A 20,308-nucleotide genomic window follows, 5' to 3' on the forward strand; every position below is an offset into this window, starting at 1 on the left:
GGATTTCCTGTTTTTAAATAAAAATCACAGAAGCTGCACTAAAATTTATTATGGTTTCAGTATGCTGCCTTATAGGTTTGCTTTTTATTGCTTTCAACCACAAGATAAGATGAGCAGCCCATGTCCTCAAGCCTTGCCTGGCACAATAAAGTGTGACTCTATGGATACTGTAGTGTGTTTACTCACTGTTGCAAATTTAATGAGCCAACACATAGGCTTGATTAGAAACAAATCAAAAGTCAAAGCTACAGGTTTCCTAATTAATGGTATATTTTCAATATATTCAAAGAAAGCTACACAAACCAAAAATGAGTTTACCAGGCAGCACAAGTTATGTGATATATGGTGTCTGGTGTGTTAATATTAGGCATATGAAAACATTCATGCATGTGCTGTTACAGTTCATAGTAGTTACTTCTACAGCCAGCTGGCACAGTCACTGGCTGTCACTTACAAACAGCCTTGCATGTTTATAGCTAGCTGACCCTTATACCAAGAGACCATTTACAACTGCTCTCATGCTTTCAGACAGACTTAAATGAGTATCTTGACAAGCTCCTTTAGCACCAGCTTTACTTCTCCCCAGCAGACTGTCTCCCACTGCTCCTTAGCCAGTATGGGCTCCTCCAGGCTGGCTGGTCTCCCCTCTTCCTTGCCACCTCCACGGTTTTGTGTTCCGTTCTCTGTGATAACAGTGCCTGCCTGCTCTACTGTCATCACTATCTATCTTGGGTACTGTAATTTCTTCGTGGTCCTGCTTGGATTCCATCTTCTCTCAGAATCACTCCTCTCTGATACCATTCTCTCCTGTGAAATCCTGTTCTGAAATTCTATATCTTGGGATCTTAAAAACTTTTTTTTAAAGTATCAAAGTTGTGCTCCATGAGCCACGTAGTGGCTCACACAAACTCCATCAGCAGAGGGAGCTAAATAAAAGAAGATGAGCCCCTGAAATTAAGACCTGAAGTAGAGAAAGTACTTATAAATAGTGACGTGTTCACATACTGCTCAGTAGTGAAAAAGAGCTGGAATAATATTAGAAATCAATGATTTGGACCCTAGTCCCAGGTTATAACTTCTATGAGGAGATTTGTAAAGTGTTTTTCCAAGAGGTAATTCTATATCATGTTAAAAACCTACTTATATGGGGGATGACCTGATAAACATATACATATTAGGAGAAGCAATCAGATGTTTAGTTTTTTAAAAAATTCTGTTTATTCCTTCTCCAAAAGTTTTATTAAGGATGATGAAATGAGGTCACTAGCTTTGTGAAGAATTTCATATGGAGCAATGAGTCCTGAAGTTATCAAGGATTATGGATAACCCATTCCAAGTTTTAAAGATAGAATTTTCAAGTAAATTTCTTATATTTTGTTTTGATTAAGTGTATGTATCTTAATTTCAGTTAGCAGACTTGAAGAAAGAGAAGCAGAACTGAAGAAGGAATATAATGCATTACATCAAAGACACACAGAGGTGGGTTTCTAGGTTGTTCTTACCATGCTAATATTGAGATACAGAAATTAACCTTAGAAAATGTGTCTTAATTTCTCTTTGAAAATCAGCTAGTATAATCCTTGGGGATTATTTTGAGAAGACTTTAAATTTCATGTAGCATGTACTTAGTTACCAAATGTTGACTTTTAATGTCTTTTATCTGGCATTAAGTTTTCATGTGGTGAATTAGTGTTACACAGAATATTGTAATTATTAAGGCAGTTCCAATACTTGTGTCTTTGGCTGGTTAAGTAAAAACTTAATGTGTGCATAATAAAAAGTATACGTGGTACTAATATGAGAGAATAGATATAATTTGTTTTGTTACCTGTTGGGAAATGATGGATTGGTAAATTGTTGGTCAGAGTCTCTACATTTATAATACAGTATAAAGGACTTATTTGCATCAAGCTCATAACAAATAACAAACAAATTATAATGTCTTAAAATGACTCTAAAACAGGTTTTCTGCATGAAATTTCAGTATTTTAGATGAACAACTCTAGCACATAATCTCTTCAAAGCAATTTAGAAAATGTACTTGAGGGTTTTTTAACCTTCTTTTTATGATTTTCTGTCAGCCTTTTATATGTTTCCTTTGTTTCTTTCTATCTCCTTAATGTGAAAATTGTTGCTGTGTATCATGGTCATTCTGGGGTTCACATACCTAAATAAATAGAATTTTCATAGATGCATGCACTGTTACCTGAAAAAAATAATTGCTCTCTTTCCCTTTCTAGTCCAGTCTTTCCCATGATACAGATGGTTCCAGTCTTCAGCTTCCATTTTCCTTTCACTAGTTTGGGTGATCTCTTATCCTGCCTCTGGTAGGGGCCTATATTGTTGCTTTTAAGGAATGTAAAACCCCACCGCACTCAGTTTCATTTGCTTTGGAGACTAGTGTTCTTAACACTTTCTTGGGGAGGTGTTGGAATTTCTTCCTGACGTGTGAGGTTTGATTATTACTGTTTTTGTTTTTTTTTTTTTTTTTCCGGTACGCGGGCCTCCCACTGCTGTAGCCTCTCCCGTTGTGGAGCACAGGCTCCGGACGCGCAGGCTCAGCGGCCATGGCTCACGGGCCCAGCCGCTCCGCGGCATGTGGGATCTTCTCGGACCGGGGCACGAACCCGTGTCCCCTGCATCGGCAGGCGGACTCCCAACCACTGCGCCACCAGGGAAGCCCTGATTATTACTGTTTTAACTTACATAACCACACACTAAGCATGAAGTGTCACAGAATTGATATATAGTGGTGGAGGAAAAAGATTGGCCACAGAGGGCTGGAACCATAGAGCTCTTGAAAAACAGGAACAGCTTACATAGCAGCCTTTTCAGTATGTAAAAAATAACCACATTTTAATAAGACAGGTACTTGGTAGATATTAAGACTGTTAAAGAACAATTGATTGTTAAAGGTCTATTGTTGGTTCTTTTCACACCATTCAATTCAGTGCCTGAACAATGCCCTGTACTGGTAGTGCTTATCAATGCTGATAATTATAAGCATGTTTGGGGGAGTAGGTTTATGTGCCATAAATAGTTGATAGTGATGAATAATGAATAGTCATTTTGTTTTTTCACTGAAGTTTTAACCTTTGTAATAGTTGAGGATTGTTAAATTGAAATATGTATAAAATATGCAGTCTAGAAAAAAAATCATCGTAAAGTGAAATTTCATATTTTCTCTCATATACGTATTTAGCAAAAGTGAAGATGTGTTCCAGCAGAAAAAGCAACCTGACATCTTAATTTCAAATGAAAAGATATAATAATTTTTCTATTTCTGATCCTTCAGAGAAGGGCAGCCCAGGAAGAAGAAAAGATCTCAGGAAAATCCTAAATACCAAGGCAGAGATTTGGGTCTCTCTAGTAACCAAGGCAGATCTTACATGTAGCATTTTCATAGGGTCCCCACCCTTAGTCCTAAGCAGCTTCTATCCTCTGCCCTGATAGGCTCTCTGTATTTCGTTCTGCCTCAAGGAAGGTTTATATAACACAGATATGGCTGCTTTAAAATGTGGGTCTTTTCTATTCTAGCCCACATTTTTCTGTGTTTATACAGCTGTACTAGAAATACAATTCAATTAGCAATTATAAATAGCTATCCAATGCTAAAGAACTAGGTGTCCTTTAAAGGTAAATTCTGAAAACCTACAGGGAAAGGAAGTCTGAAGGATTTAACCTTAATCTTTCCACTGTTACTTCTAACTAAGGTAACCTTTGTTATAGGCTACAAAAAAGTTGTTTAAAAGCACTTTTATCAAAAGCATTGTTTGCTGCTTAAGAGAAATCTCTGGCTCTTTTTGTAATGTGAATAACTGTTCTCTAATTAACTTCAGAATTTTATACACATTACTGAATTTGCTTGAAAGAAAACATATCTTGAAGAGGGCATTGGAGGAAATATACATACTGTTATATTAATCACTAAAAACTTGAACCCTGGTCTTACATCAGGGACTGTTTAAATGCATTTTCATCTCATCCTCTGAGTAAATTCTTATAATCCACCCCCATTTTACAGATTGAAGCTTAGAAAGAGAAGATGGAGTGATTTGTCCCAAATTCCATGCTAGTATGTGACTGGATTTGAACCTGGGTCTGTCTGATTCCCTTGCCTGAATTTTCAGTAATGCTTTTAGGTTATGAAACACATGGACGTTAAATGCACTAGAAAATTTTCTTTGCCTCTTTGTTTTATGCCATCTCAACCACTTTAAGAATAGTGGCTTTGTGGATATACTTACAGGATTTTGAGCTGCATATGGAAGGATTTAAGGCCAACAGAATTAAAAGGATTCATGCCACTTGTCTTCAAAACCTCTATTTTTGCCTTGCTTTTCTAATAACTATTGCCTTGCGTTTCAGTTTTAGCCAAAGTTGACAGTCAACCTCTGCTGTGAAGATTTCTCTAAGTGGGAGGGAAGTTGGGATGTTCTAAACAGTGTGCTTGGGACCCTTCTTCATGACTCCAGCTACTTGTTGCTGAATTGACTCCTGGATATGTGTGAATTAATGTTCATTAATTTTCCGGAGAAAATTGAGAGTTACCATTCTGAGATAAGGAGGGATGGGGCTGGTGGACCCAATAGTAGGTTATCTAAAGCATATCCTATTTTACCCTACCTCTCTTTTCTACCTGGCAGCATTGCCCCCTACTCAGTTTTTTATTAAAAACAACCTGAGCTACTCTGTGAAGCCCTGTAATTAAAACTTAAATTTTTATGTATAATTTATTATTTCTACTTTTTTGTGCATATATAGAATATAGTGCATATTTTATTTCAGACATCAGGAAATGCTTTAGGATGTGGGGTTTTCTTGTGGGAGTGAGGAAGAAAGGACAATGAACTTATTGCCTGCCTCCAGAATTGACTGAAAGGACAGATACACCATGAGTCCTGTAATGCTTAACTACTCTGATGACTGAGTCAGATGGACCTGAGTTCTGGCCACAAAGCCAACTAGCTGACAGAGCACAGTTAATCATTAACTAGCTGGTCAAGTTGGGCAAATTATTTTAACCTCCTTAAACTGGAGTTTATCTAGCAAATCATATTGTTGTGAGGATTAATTGAAACAATGTACATGCACTGGCTGATTTGTAGTTGGTGCTCAATAAATATTAGCTGCCATTTTGTTGTTGTTGTTCTGTCCTATTAAGTGTTAGTTTAATTGGGTTGAAACCAATTTCATTATGTAGACCATTTTGGAATGTCAGAAATAGTTACTTGGGTCAGTCATTTGAAGAAGGTTTGGAATTCAACATCTTCTAAATTAAAACTTTTTTAACGTATTCATTTAAGACAAGAATCAATCTATAGAATGCATCATTTGGGGTAGAACTGATTCTGTATCTTTGCGTTTTATTTAATCTTTTTATTTGTCTATATTGAATAAATATCAATAGATTATTATAAAAGCAGTCTAGGGGAGATTTCTATTCATTTGAATGCTTAAAGAAACTTAGATTCTTCCATTTGAACGAATCAAATTCATATAATCACTCTCCATTATAAAAGAATTTGACTTAGATTTTCTCAAATCTTTTGAAAATTTAAATTGGTGTCTATTTGGCCCAACCATCACTTTGTTATACTAGTCTCATTTAAATTTTTTCCCTTAAAGTTTTCCCTGATACAAGAAGGAAACAGCTCATTATTTCTGATTCACTGACACAAAGACGAAAGCTGTATTTCTGCAAAACCGTTCTTTAAATGGTGGTAAAGAGAAAATCTTTAAATTTAAAAGTTTTAAATATACCATATCCATGTGATTCTGTATTAATTTTTCCTTGTCTGATACATTTCTTATTTGGGCTAGTTTTAATTGGGGAACAGCCTGATTGATTCTTTTATATTTGATTTGATAGAATTACCCATCTTAACCCATGCATCAGAGTTCATCTTTTTGTTTATTTGAAGTAAATAACAGTTTCAAATTGATTTACATACTTCTTAATTTTTGTATATGCATGCATGCCAAGTAAAATTTTCACAACAAAAGCATACTTAAAAAAAATATATTTATTTATCTGGCCACACTGGGCCACTGCGGGATCTCAGTTCGCCGACCAGGGATCGAACCCTGGCCACAGCAGTGAAAGCGTGGCCAGGGTTCGAAAAAATTTTTTTGCTATGCTAAGCAAGATGTTGGCTACTTTTGCGGACACTAGCATCCTTAAATGTAAGCATTTGCATATTCCTTTGCCGTTAAAAGAAAATTTCATCCTTAATATTCTTTTACATGGAACTGTAGTCTGATAAATAAGAAATTTATATTAAAAGGTTTCCCTTGCTAAAACAGTATGTTTTTATTCCAGGTATTAGTCTTAAAATTTTGTGTATTCTTTTCTTTCTTCAAAATAGATGATCCATAATTATATGGAACACTTAGAAAGAACAAAACTTCATCAGCTCTCAGGGGGTGATCAACTAGAGTCCACAGCTCATAGTAGAATTAGGTAAGCTTTTTAATACATTTTTGCCTTGGGAAAAAGGGAAATAAAATAATCTGTTTGTTTCTGTTTCTCTCTGTTCTTTAATCCTGGAACAATAGTTAAGCTGATTCAAAAAGCTCTCTACTGTAGTTGGAATGCTACCGGAGAGAGTAGCATGGAAAAACAGAACAGCTTTCACTAATGAAGAGGTAAATTGTGAGCCATGCTATATGGCAACATATCGAGGTATTTTGATTGATTTCTGATATTTAATGAAGATTACACTAGGTTTAAAATTGTCTGATTTGTGAGAATGCTGAAAATTTTCAATTCTCCTGTATAATTGGTTTAAAAGTCCTTTTTGTTACAGAGAGGCATGTTTGAAAGGGTTAGTAGCTAAGACTTCTGTTTGATGTAGGAGTGTGAATAAATTATGTAGATCTCCAAGCACTGTAGCCAATGAGCTAAGCCAGGACTCTTAGTGGAGAGGAAAACAGTTAATAGGCTTGCCGTTGCTCTGGATTGCTGCATAAATGCTAGGAGCAGCAGCTCTATGGTTATGAGGTGGGGAGAGCGGGATGACGTCATCGCTTCGGAGCTGCTGCAGGATGGAGTGGAAAGCTGCTGCTGATGGCATTGTTTTTGTGGCAGCAGCTGAATGACAGATCCTCACTACAAAGATACCCCTTTGGCCCCCGTGTAGGCCTCCTGGTTCCGGTGTTTCACCATGCCAGCACAGCGCCATGAGTCCTGGATGCATGCTGCTGTTTGTGTTTGGCTTTGTTGGCGGGGCGGTGGTCATTAATTCTGCTATCTTAGTGTCTCTCTCTGTTTTGCTGCTTGTGCACTTTTCTATTTCTACCGGAGTGCCAGCTCTGACGCAGAACCTACCAAGGATACTCAGGTACTTTAGTCTCTCTTAGAAGTCCCTGTTTAGTTGGTTTTTCTTGAATTTTTAGCTTCACGGGTCTTCTTTGTAACCATTTCTGTTGCAGATTGAAACAATGGAAAATGGATTGAAGCTGAGATTTCATTTCTTATTTATAGTAGTTTATGGGCTGTCACTTAGGGATACGGCTTGGTGTTTGGAAAGCACCGACTTAAGAAAAAGATTTTCAGATTGTACTTATACACAAGTACAAGATCAGTGTGGTCTTGTTTTAAGCAGTGTTCAAAGAGTAAAGGGAGAGCAGGAGTCGAGCATTGGGTCTAAATTTGCACAGTCTCTTCGTTTAGTATCTGAATATTTAGGAGCAAATAATCTTTTATGGTGGGACTTGTAGTTGATTAGGCACAGGCCATAGGTGTTTATTTTGTTCCAACTATCCTTTGACTGATGGAGGTTCAGGCATCCTTTTTGCAGTTTTTGCAATTTTTGATAGCAGCTCATGGGAACTGACAACTTAAATATTTTCTTTCTAAAACACAATATATTTTAAAGCAAAAGGATTTAAACCTTTTAGGGCAAGGAATTCATTTTTTTCCCCCAATTATTTACACATCAAAGTTACGAAAGCTTTACAGAGCCTATTCACTATTGTTTTGTCAGATGTTGCCTTTTCTTTGTAGACTTGGGTGACAAATATCCATGCCCGCTTGTGGGGGTTAGTCATTAATTTCTGTAGCTTTTCTGCTCTTCACTCTACTTGCACGCTCTAAGAACCATCTTCTGTATTTTAGAGATTTAATGTTTTGGTTTCTTTTGTTTTCTAACTCATCAAACTAAAATTGATTTGTTGAGATTTTTGCTTTGTGCATCGTTTTAAATGAGGGTTCATAGTGTATAGCTTTTTATAAGTGTTTACTTAAAACTCAACTCCTAATTGTGGACTTAAAGTAGTAAATTCCCTCAATGTGTTCTTTTTTTATTCATAGGTCCATTCATGTTCAACATTAGTTTAAGGTCCAAAAATTAAATTTCAACTATGATCTTAAAACTAGGTACTTGGTCATTTTTTTTTCCTGATTTTATAAAAATCAGGAGCAAATCTTATTACTTGTGTATATTTTAATACATAAAGGATTTGTATGTATCTATATATAGACTTTTAGGAAATTGAAAAATACCTTGACTCAAGAATATTTAGACTATTCAAATAAGATTAGTCTTAAAGGGCTGGCTTAGGTTTCCGTTCCATTTAAGATGCCAGTGCTGTGCTGTGCCATGCAGTGCAGTGTTGTGCCATGCAGTGCTGTGCAGTGGGTGAGAGGTTTGGAGTCAGACTGCCTGGCTACAACCGCTCTGCCACATGCGAGCTGTGGGGCCTTTGGCAAGGTGCTTACTCTCTGTGCCAGAGTTTCCTCCTCTGAGGTTCTTACCCCATTGGGTCGTTTTAAAAAACACGTGAGATGATTATTTTGTATTCAGTCAGTCGCAAGATATATTGTAAATTAAACAAGTAAATAATTTTCATAGTCACTTATATCTACTACATTTTTAGCAAAACTATTTTAGCTCTAGCTGTTTTATTCATAAAATAACTTACGATTAAATTCAAAAAGTTCCTTGACATAAAAGTTGCTGTTGATCTGATTGAAGAAAGTCTTCCATATTCAGTCTTTAATATTAAGATTAAATTGTCAAGAAATAGGTAGCTCCAAGGAAAGTACGTGGGTCTTGAAGTCAAAACAGGCCTGACTTTGAATCCCATTTCTGCTGATTACTAGTGCCTAAAGTCTCTGAGTGTCACTTTTCCTAATCTGAAACCAGGGAAAATAATTCCTATTTCCTTATGAGGATTAAATGAGATAATGTAAATAAATCATCCATCTGAGTGCTTGCCACATGGTGGGTGTTGAACAAATGTAACCTTTTTACTGTTCTTTATAATATGAACAGTAGATTTTATTAATTATTATTTGTTTTAAATGGGAATAATAAAGCTGTTTCAAAACATATTTGCAAAGTTATTTATGCACATAAGGTAACATTTAAATAACCAATTTAAAAATGGATATATGGCAGTTTTTAAAAATATGTAACAAGGATTCTGATAGCTGATGATAGCTCTGTTTCTAGGTGGTAATGCATTATTGAAACACCTGGGCTTTAAATCTGCCACTTGATATTTTCCCACATGTATTTCATTCTTTGGTTTCTTTTGTGAGTTTTACTGAAGCGTTTAATATATAGAGTATCAAACATGCATACCAATATAGTACAGGACTAATGTTCACTTTTCAGCGTTTCCTTTTGAAAAAAGGACTCTACTTAACGTGCATAATTACATGTCCTTCTCCCTCCCCGCCAAGTCTTACGTAGTTTATCAGTAAAAAAAAGGAGAGAAAAGATGTGTGTAGTAATACAATTTTTCCAGAGTTGGAACAGTGTAACCTACAGCATCATTGACCCTCTTGACAGCTATCAGTCTCTGAAGAAAAATTCCCTCCCTGTCAAGCAGTTTCTGAAGGATAAATATAAGCAGTACAAAGGTTTCAATTCTACTTATATTTTGGATTGTAGAGTTAGTATTTAACAGGAGTAGGAAAGTAAAACTTGGACCCACAGCCGACTCCTTCCCCCAACTTTTCCAGTATTTAACATGTGTGAAAATGATTGTGTTGTCATTCATAAAGGAAGATAATTGTCATGACTGGCCTGCATTTTGATTATCATTGGCAGTGTGATGAATTCGAATGAAGTTTGTATTGTCTTTCTTTGCACTTGGGGTTAGAGAGCCTTCCATCTGATTAAATTCCTGGTCACTTTTTGCTAAAGTCATTAAGATATGTTAAAAAACAATAAGTAATCTAGTAGCTCTTAGACCCTTAGATTTGCAGTTCCCAAAATACGTTCCCCACCCAAAATTTCCAATCGTTGTCACCATCATTTGGTGAAATAAAGGGCATTTTAAAATCAAGCAGAAAAGATGTGGCGAAGGGGTGAATCATTCTCAAGAAAGAACAGGTTCTATGATATGTGCAAGCATGTATGTGTATAACGTGTTCTGTGTTATCCAGTAAGGATATAATAAATAGTGCCTCTTCGCTGTGGACTTATGACAACTTTCTTGCTGAACCAGCATTTGGGAGTAACTGGTAGAAAGAATAGCCGACTACTTTGTTATTTGGTTGTTCTGGCAGGTCGTGGAGACAAACTTAGATTTGGTTTTAAAATCTAGCCTTTTATTATGCTGCCTACATGCGTTTGAATTTTCCTCCCAAATCAAATAGGAAAAGTACCCCAAGTGTGAAGAAGTTATAAATAATTAACTCTTGATAGAGAAAAGTCCTGTTCTATTTCCTTGTGCCTACAACTTTAATAAAATGCAGTCCCTCAACCCTTTTGCTTCACCTAATCTTTAAGGAGGTGTTTGACAGTTGTACTGATCCTTTCTGATTGTCATTAGGAATGAAAGCAGTGTATGTACCCTTTGTGTTCAGTGAGGGCACATTTCAAAAGTGGCTTAAGTTTCTTGGTATGAAAATAAGCTTACAGAATAAAGACTTATTTAGAAAAACTGAATATTTTCCAATTTATTTATATTACTTATTTATAACCTCAGTGTTTCTGTTCTAACTTACATTTTTTACCAGCAGCACTATGGTTCCTAGAAGCGCCAAACCTTTGGTGTCTCATTTCTTGCTAATTTCCATTTGAGTTAATGACCCAGGATGACCCAGGCTTATTTCTACCCTCTAAAAGTCCTTTGCATTAACAAAGGATGTGTTTCTTGTTAAAATTCTATTATTAAAATTGAAACTCTTGTTCACTGGAATTTCCCACAAAGCATTGGAAACTCTACAGTCTTTCATAGAATTTTTTGGCCTCCTTGTTTGGAGAAACTGACAATTGTTTTCTCATACATAATGTGGTGGAAAGGGTCTCATATATTAGGGGATAAAACTGTGAAAGCGCGCGCGCGCGCGCGCACACACACACACACACACACACACACACACACACAACCTAAAAGTTGAGAATTAATGTTTTATTCAGAGACATTACTAAGGACTATAGCCCAGCAGGGCAGCCTCTCAGATAGCTCTGAGGAACCGTCCCAAACCGGCAAAGGGAGGAACCAGGATATATAGGAGTTTTTGCTGAGAAAAATAAATAGATAATAAACAACATATAGTGGAACATCAAAAGATTTCTGCTAATCACAAAAGACAGACATCTCAAGTTAATGATTTTAATGCTTTTCTATGTATGGGAACATGCAGGAGTCTGGGCTCATTGAAATTATTCCTTTGATATACGTCTTAACTATCTAGGGTCAGTATACTGTTTTTCTCCATCCTGAATTCCCTTCAGGGCCCTCCATCAGGGCTGGCTGCAGTGGCTGATGGCTGAATGGCAGGCAACGTTGTTTGTTTACTGAAATGGCAGGCAACATTTTTTTGGTCCACATGTTCTTTTTACCATTTAATCAGTAGCCCTGATTTAGACCATATATTGATTTTCCTCTAGGCAGAAAAGAGATACCCTGAAGAGGCATGGTAAATATCTAGGGATTAACATGAGGAATTGGGAAGTCTAAAAGCAGGAGTTGGGGTAAGGGACTCATCAGTAACTTAATAAGATTTCCTAAACTATATTTTACTACCTTTCTTAGTTGATTCCCTGGGGCTAATTTAGCTTCTGAGACTCTGTCCTTTCTCTTTGGTAAGTCTGCTTGTTCAGATAGGCAGACAGAATTATTTAAGAGTGATAATTCTGGAGCAGTGACAGCCCAGCCTTATTACTTACAGTCATGATGAATAACAGTTAAAAACGAATTAATGCTTCATTTTTCTCCCCTCTCCAAATAGAAAAGAACGCCCTATATCATTAGGGATTTTCCCATTACCTGCTGGAGATGGATTGCTTACACCTGACACTCAGAAAGGTGGCGAGACCCCTGGATCAGAGCAATGGAAATTTCAGGAGTTAAGTCAACCACGTTCTCATACCAGCCTGAAGGTAAGCTTTATTCTGTGAAAACCTTCAGTTTGTGTTTTATAAGCTTTCTTATCCAAATTGAAGTGCTAGACAGCCAGAACATAATAAAATGAAATAGTATGTACACATTTTTAGTTCGTAAAACAGATGCTTTTTTTAAATTGGAAATGAGCTCTTCCCAAGAGTTTTAGTTTTTTATTATACTTTTTCAAGTTATATAGGAAAACAGAGTCAAGCTTTGTTACATCTTGGTTGTCATACTAATGACATTTCTATTTGATTTAGGCTATTTCTACTTGATTTACATTATATGAATTTAGGATGGGGTGAGCAGTGAACCGAAAATTATTGCCAACTGAAATCCTTGGTTCACTGTTAGGAAGCGTCACAATTTAGTAGGGCTTCACTTAAAAAAAAAAACAAAAAAAAACCATGATACTTTCCTCAAAACCTTCATAAAGCAATATCCAAAAGTGCATTGTGTTTAGCTAAAAAGGCCTGGTGTTAGTTCATTATAGATTATGTTCTTGACCAAGATCTTGTCACCAAATAAGTTATAAATATAAATAATAATATATTCCAAGAGTGGAGATATACTAATAATTGAAAATAATTGAAGTTATAGTGTATATCTTATAAAGTGCAATATTTATAAAGGGAACACTGATTATAAAGGAACCTTGTTACATTAGAAAATTGACTCTGTCATAAAACAAACAGGCCACCTACAATGAATACAGGTGAGTTACTTACGTCTTTATCTCCTTTTTCTGGTCTCTTTTTCTCCAAATTACTTATCATGGTTTAAGTACTTATATAGATAGCTCTTATGATACTTCTAAATTACGAAGTCATTTACTTATTTACTTTGTTTCTCTCCAAATCCATGCGGTTTTTTTAGTGCTGTATCCCTAGCACTTAGAAAAGGTGTCTAGCACATAATCGTCACTCAGAACATGTCTGTCAAATGAATTATTTGTTTTAGATGTTAGAAAGACTCTTTTGAAGATAATATAAATGGTCTGTTTTTCAGCTCTAGTAGGTAGAGGCATTTAGAATCATTCCATTGACCTCTGAAATGTGCTCAAAACAGTAAACAGTCAATAAATATTTCATAGCTTTGCTCTCACTGAAAAGTATTTTTAACAGTAGGCCTAACCTCACCTTTTTCTCATTCTCCTTTCTTTTTTGCTCACTTTATTAGAAGGTAATTATGCAGCTGCTCAGTGTCCACAGTGATGCCACTAGGAAGTTTTCTCATCTTACCCCTATGGCCACACTGACTTTTTTAGCCTGCCTGTTGGTTTAATAGATCTTCCAAAACACCCAGCTCTCAATCGCCTACTTGCCATGTCCCTTTCCCAAAACAAAATTAAGTAGCAGGGATACTTCTAGGACATCAAAAATGTATACCATATGGTAACTGTATTTTAACTACTATCCAAAAAGATACCTTAAAGAGAAGATTGTTATTTAATCCAGTCCTATATAGTATACCTGAAATCTTCAGGTATACTATACGATTTTATATAAGGGACTTGAGCATCTAGATTTCGGTATGCACAGGGAGTCCTGGAACAATCCCCTGTAGATACCAAGGGACAGCTGTACTGGAAGATCTGCCAGGACTCATGCACCTAGAAAAATATACAAGTTGTTCTTAAAAAGAAGTATTTGTACATATTATTCCTTTACTTATTGTATTTTTGTGGGGGAAATCAACAAACAAACAAATAAATGAAATCATGGAATTTCAAGTAGTGTTATGTACTATTTTTAAAAAGCTAAGTAAGGGGCTAGAGAGTAATTAGTAAGGAGGAGTGCTTATTTTAGAGTGATGAAGGAAGGCCTCTTGGAGGTGGTGACTTGTGCCCTGAAATGAAGAAGGTACAGGTGCATGGAAAGGTCCAGAGGACTGTGTGTTTCAGGATGATCAACTAGCATCTGTAAAGACCCCGAGGTGGGGACAAACTTTGGTGTGTTTGAAGAATGTTTTTTTTTCTCTTCATCCCATTCCTCTGAGACTTCAGTGCTACCTACTGCACCAATGTGCCTTTTTTCACGGTTACCCAAAATATCCATCTCTCTAAATAGTATGATGGGGACTTCCCTGGTGGCACAGTGGTTAAGAATCTCCCTGCCAATGCAGGGGACACGGGTTCAATCCCTGGTCCAGGAAGATCCCACATGCTGCAGAGCAACTAAGCCTATGAGCCACAATTACTGAGACCTCGTGCCACAACTACTGAAGCCTGCATGCCTAGAGGCCATGATCCACAACAAGAGAAGCCACCACAATGAGAAGCCTGCATACCACACAAAGAGTAACCCCTGCTCGCCGCAACTAGAGAAAGCCTACACACAGCAACGAAGACCGGACACAGCCATAAATAATAAATAAATAAATAGTGTGATGGAAAATTCTCATTCCCATCTTGCCTTGTGGCAGCATTTGACACATTTGAATACTTTCTGCTTTTTTTATTAATAAAATTTGTCTTTCCAACTTAGTTTTCTTCTAATTTTATTTTTTAATTGTTTTTCATCATTCTTTTGTAAAAAAATTTATTTTATTTTTGGCTGCGTTGGGTCTTTGTTGCTGCGCGCAGGCTTTCTTTCTCTAGTTGTGGTGAGCGGGGGCTACTCTTCGTTGCGGTGCACGGGCTTCTCATTGCGGTGGCTTCTCTTGTTGTGGAACACAGGCTCTAGGCACATGGGCTTCAGTAGCTGTGACACATGGGCTCAGTAGTTGTGGCTCGCGGGCTCTAGAGCGCAGGCTCAGTAGTTGTGGCGCACAGGCTTAGTTGCTCCGTGGCATGTGGGATCCTCCCGGACCAGGGCTCGAACCTGTGACCCTGCATTGGCAGGCGGATTCTTAACCACTGCGCCACCAGGGAAAGCCCACTTTCTGCTTCTTGAAATGCTTTCTTCACTTTGCCCCTGGGATACTTCTCTTTCTCTTTTTGTCTTTCTCTTTCTCTTTCTCTCCCCCGCCCCCCTCCCCCTCCCCCTCTCCCTCTGTCTCCCATCTCCCCCTCTCCCTCTCTCTCTGGTTTTCTTCACAGGTCCTTTTCCATTGCTGCTTTTGCACCTCTAAATGTTGTAGTTCTCTAGGGCTTAAATTTCAGCCCCCTCCTCTACTTAATGTGGGTAGCTCAAGTTTCATGTCTGTAAATACCATTCACCCATCAGTGTTCACAAGTTTGAATTTCTGACTTTGACCCCTTTCCTGAACTCCACACCTGGGCATCCTTTTCTATATAGTTTTCCCACATACATTATTTGTATCCTGCTTAGGTTACCACCAGTAGAAGTATTCTTTCAAGGCCAATCTAGATGCCACAGCTTACATGAAGCTTCACCTGACACCTTTTCATGGTCCTCAAATCGAGTTTAGAGATCAGTTTAGGGCAGAAAGCAGAGGAATTTTATATTGTATCATTAACAGAAATTTCTTAATGGGGGGCTACTAGCAAAATTGGTAAAAAGGAACTTATGTTAAATGACATTTTCTGTTGAAAATGTATTATAAAAATGCTAGGGTGGAAATGGGCAAAAATGTTAAGGTAAGGTTGTTCATCCAACTGAATTATATTCACGAAGGAGGAAACAGAAAATGTATATTACTCAAGAAAGGTGGTTGTGGTGGGAGGACAGTGAAAAGATGTTTTCAGTTGGCACGGTGAAGGGAAAAATACTCTTAGAAGGCGCGAGACTGGGTTGTTTGTGTGCTTAGAAGAGGAGTCCGATAGAAAAAAATTGAAAACAACGGAGTGAAGGGCGATGAATGATACATCAGAATTATTGAGGAAGGGCCAGGGGAAAGGGATCACATATCCCATCTGCCATTAAAATCTATTTTATTGACAGGACATCTCAGTTTTTCCTCATCTTTTGCTATTACAAGCAATGCTGCATTGAATAACCTTGTACTTAATTTAGTACTTGTATTTATAATTCCCATAAGTGGGATTGCTTGATTAAAGCATGTATTTAAGATTTTGCTAGATATCACCAAATTGCCTGCCAAAGGGATGGTAGCTGTTTGTATTCTCACCAGCTATGTTGTATAAGTTCTTCATTGCTTTACAAGTTTAGAGTTCAGATATCTCTCCCTTGTGCCCAAATATAGAAAGAGAACAAAGTGTTTTAAATATCATTTAAAATACCCTACACATAAAATTTTCATGCTGTTTTCTAGACCTTGGTTAGTATCACTTTGGCAATGATTTCATAGATTCCGTCTAGTTTCACATGTACACATACATATGTATATATACACCTATGCATGTATATGCACCTGCGCATGCCTAAAGACGTGTGTGAGTATACACATATGTATATATACTCCGAAAAAGTATTATTTTTTCCTTTAGAGTCTCCTGGGTTGTTGGTTATTAGTAGAATGTGACTTTTAGAACTGAGAAAAACAATTTTAGCTAAAAAGCAATTGGATTGATACCTACTTGTGAAAGTTTTAAAGAGTACTTTTGAAACCACATGACTTGAAATACTTCAGTGGAACTGCTGTGAGAAGGTCTTGTTAGCAGGGTTTGGTATATAAAGCCAGTGGTCAATGTGTGCTGCATTCGTCAGGGAACGTGCTTAGCATGCAGAATGGAAAATTTCTGAACAGAGCCAGCATTATTGTTTAGAAGAATTTTCCATCCTCCTCCATTTGTGTTAAATTGTTCCTATTTCTTTAGTTTTCCCAAGCTTGAATCTCTATAGTAGTTAAACCTTATTCCTGTGTCTTTTGTGATTAAAGATCCTGCTGTAAAACGCATGTGTGATTTTAAATTTCCAAACAGTTAAAGCTCTTGGTTTGTTTTGTTTTTAACTTTTCATTTTGAAACATTTTAGACTTACAGAAAAGTTGCAAAAATAGTACAGAAGGAACGATACCCATCACCCACCCAACATTGGTATGTTAACTAACCATGGTAAGATTATCAAAACTAAGAAATTAACATTGGTACAATACTATTAGCTGAACTACAGACTTGTATTCAGATTTTGCCAATGTTCCCACTACTGTTCTTTTTCAGTTCCAGGATGCAATCCAGGATCCCACATTGCGCTGAGTTATGTTTCCTCAGTCTCTTCTAACGTTTGACGGTTTCTCAGCCTTTCCTTGTCTTTCATGACCTTCAGGCTTAAAGAGTACTTGTTAGTTATTTTGTAAAATAGCTCTCAATTTGGGCTTCTCTGATGATTTCTTATGATTAGATTGAGGCTATATATTTTTGGCAAGAATACTGTAGAATGCCGTAGTGGTGATGTTAACCTCGATTGCTCGGTTCAGCTGGTGTGTGTTGGATTTCTTCACTGTAAAGTTACTGTTTTTCTGTTTATAATTTAATTAATATCTTGGTGGATATATTTTGAGACTGGGCCAATATCCTGCTTCTCCTCAAACTTTCATTTACTGATTTTAATGTGCATCAGTGAATCTTACCTACAATAATTATTACTGTGGTGTTGTAATGCTTATTTTCTATTTTCTTCATCCTACATTCATTAACTGTAATTCTTTGGGGAGGGAGAGCTGCTCACTCCCTCCCTTCTTTCCTTCATATTTGAACTCAAAGGTATTATTTTGTTCTGTAGGTTATCCAATGCTATTACTATTTATTTATTTATTAATTTATTTATTTAGGCTGCTTTGGGTCTTCATTGCTGCACGTGGGCTTTCTCTAGTTGTGGCGAGCGGGGCCTACTCGTCCTTGCGGTGTGCATTGCGGTGGCTTCTCTTGTTGTGGAGCACTGGCTCTAGGTGCGCAAGCTTCAGTAGTTGTGGTGCACGGGCTCAGTATTTGTGGCTCGTGGGCTCTAGAGTGCAGGCTCAGTAGTTGTGGCGCACAGGCTTAGTTTCTCCCCGGCATGTGGGATCTTCCCAGACCAGGGATCGAACCTGTGTCCCCTGCATTGACAGGCGGATTCTTAACCACTGCATCACCAGGGAAGTCCCATTACTATTTATTTTGTTGCTCAGAGTGTTTCAGCCTTGGACATCAGGAGCTCTTCCAGGAGTCTTCCTATACCCTTTCGACATGCCCATACTCTTTTGAGTCCTTCCTTCCTGACACCATCAGATGCTCCAGCCTCTTGCATTTTCCCTGCCCCTGCTGTGCAGTCAAGTGCTTCTCCAAGAAGCCTTGGTTCTGTTTATTGTAGAATGGTATTTAGGAACCAAGATCTAGGCACTAAATGTGCTTACTGGTTGGAATGTGATTGCTTCTAGGCCCTTTCTTCCGTTGATGCTTATGTTGGGTTTTTCCATTAGTTTATAGTATACATTATCTCCTTTTGGATTTTTATATTAGTGTTTACAGTAGGGTAAAATAAAAATAGAATTTTAAGAAAAATGGATTATATGTTGTAATATTTCAGGTTGGTTTTGCTTGGGACAGAGGGTAAGGAATTTCTTCTATAACTTCAGTTTTTATTTACAAACTTTCCCACTCACATATATCCTCATTAGATAACTTCAGGAATCATCCACAGCTGACAGTTGCAGTTTGAAGGGAAAAGGGAGTTAAGATTTACTCTTCTTAATACTTTGGTACTTGCTCATTCATTTTTATTGAGGTATAACTGACAAATAAAATTATAGGATACATACTTACTCCCCTTTTAAACTCTTGCTTAGAGAAGAGGCAGTGGAATTAGCTCTTTCTTAGTGGGTGTTAATCAATGAGATTTTTTTCCTCTTTTTGGCATATTTATGGTGTTGTTTATTGACCAAGATGCTAGTGTATGTTGAGAATGAAAAATGGTAAAACTCCAAATAAACAACACTATTTAAAAACGATGGTATTTAAAGCTTATGTTTCTAATGTGACTTTTTTTTGAAGTAATTGGCACATGAGTATTTATTACTATTGATATTTAATGTTTAAACAAACTCTTGGAATAAGAAAAATAGCTCTAAGTATTTCCTGTTGAAGAAAAATTACCTTGCTTTTTGCATTAAAAAATTTTGATGCCTACCAGGTCACACACAATGCCAGATGCTAGAAATGTTGTAAAGTTGCTCAGAGTCCAAATATTTTAGGAAGTAGGCTTAATAATTTTTTTTAAAGTCATATTAATAATGTTTCACAATCAAATAATATCGAAAATCTAGAGTAAAAATGTATAGTTGTCCAACTCTAAATTCCATTCCTTTGCCTCAGTCATTTTGAATAGTTGGTATATCATTCATACCCTTTTCTTTATATATGTACATAGATAATACATACTCATGTATGTCTTTGTAAGATAAATGGTTTTAGGGACTTAGTCCAGGTGGTTAAGACTTAGCCTTCTAATGCAGCGGGTGCCAGTTTGATCCTTGTTTGGAGAGCTAAGGTCCCACATGCCTTGTGGCCAAAAAAACCAAACCAAAAAAACCCAGAAGCAATATTGTAACAAATTCAATAAAGACTTTAAAAATGGTCCACATCAAAAAAAAAAAAAATCTTAAAAAAATAACCCAAAACGATAAATGGGTTTATGCTCTAAGTATTTCCTGCAGCTTGCTTTTTGTTTTTCATTTTAAAATGTTATGTTCACAATCTTTTCATTTTTATTTAGAGAGTTATTTACCTAGCTTCTGATGAAATGATAGTTGAGAAGAGTTGAAGATGAGAATCCAGAATCAAAGATCATGTAAACAGATATTAAGGGAGAGGCAGTCTGGTTTGTATAAAGTGAGTCATGCTGTAGATTAAATGGAATATCATCCAACTATATAACAGAATGAAATCTTGCCATTTGTGACAACATGGATGGACCTAGAGGGTATTATGCTAAGTGAGAAAAGTCAGACAGAGAAAGACAAATACCATGTGATTTCACTTATATGTGGAACCTCAAAGAACAAAATGAACAGGCGTAACAAAACGAACAGACATAACAGAAACAGAAACAGACTCATAGGTACAGAGAACAAATTGGTAGTTGCCAGAGGGGAGGGGTCATGAGGTGATGAGTGAAATAGG

The 20,308-nt window shown here is 36.9% G+C and overlaps 1 protein-coding gene across 7 annotated transcripts in view; it reads left to right on the plus strand.

The window, feature by feature from the left end:
• The window catches only part of SPAG9 (sperm associated antigen 9), a 143,154-nt gene that overhangs the window by 67,567 nt on the left and 55,279 nt on the right, over positions 1-20,308 (plus strand). For 5 of the 7 annotated variants that reach the window (XM_079905631.1, XM_079905625.1, XM_079905626.1 and 2 more), the window contains 3 exons: positions 1,409-1,479; positions 6,369-6,463; positions 12,194-12,344. In XM_079905631.1, coding sequence (XP_079761757.1) covers positions 1,409-1,479; positions 6,369-6,463; positions 12,194-12,344 — 317 coding nt within the window. Of the gene's footprint in view, positions 1-1,408; positions 1,480-6,368; positions 6,464-6,498; positions 7,344-12,193; positions 12,345-20,308 lie in introns of those variants that run through there. The other 2 variants (XM_079905628.1, XM_079905629.1) reach the window with 1 other exon arrangement.

This window comes from Stenella coeruleoalba (genome assembly GCF_951394435.1).
Source record: "Stenella coeruleoalba genome assembly, chromosome: 19".
NCBI lineage: Eukaryota > Metazoa > Chordata > Mammalia > Artiodactyla > Delphinidae > Stenella > Stenella coeruleoalba.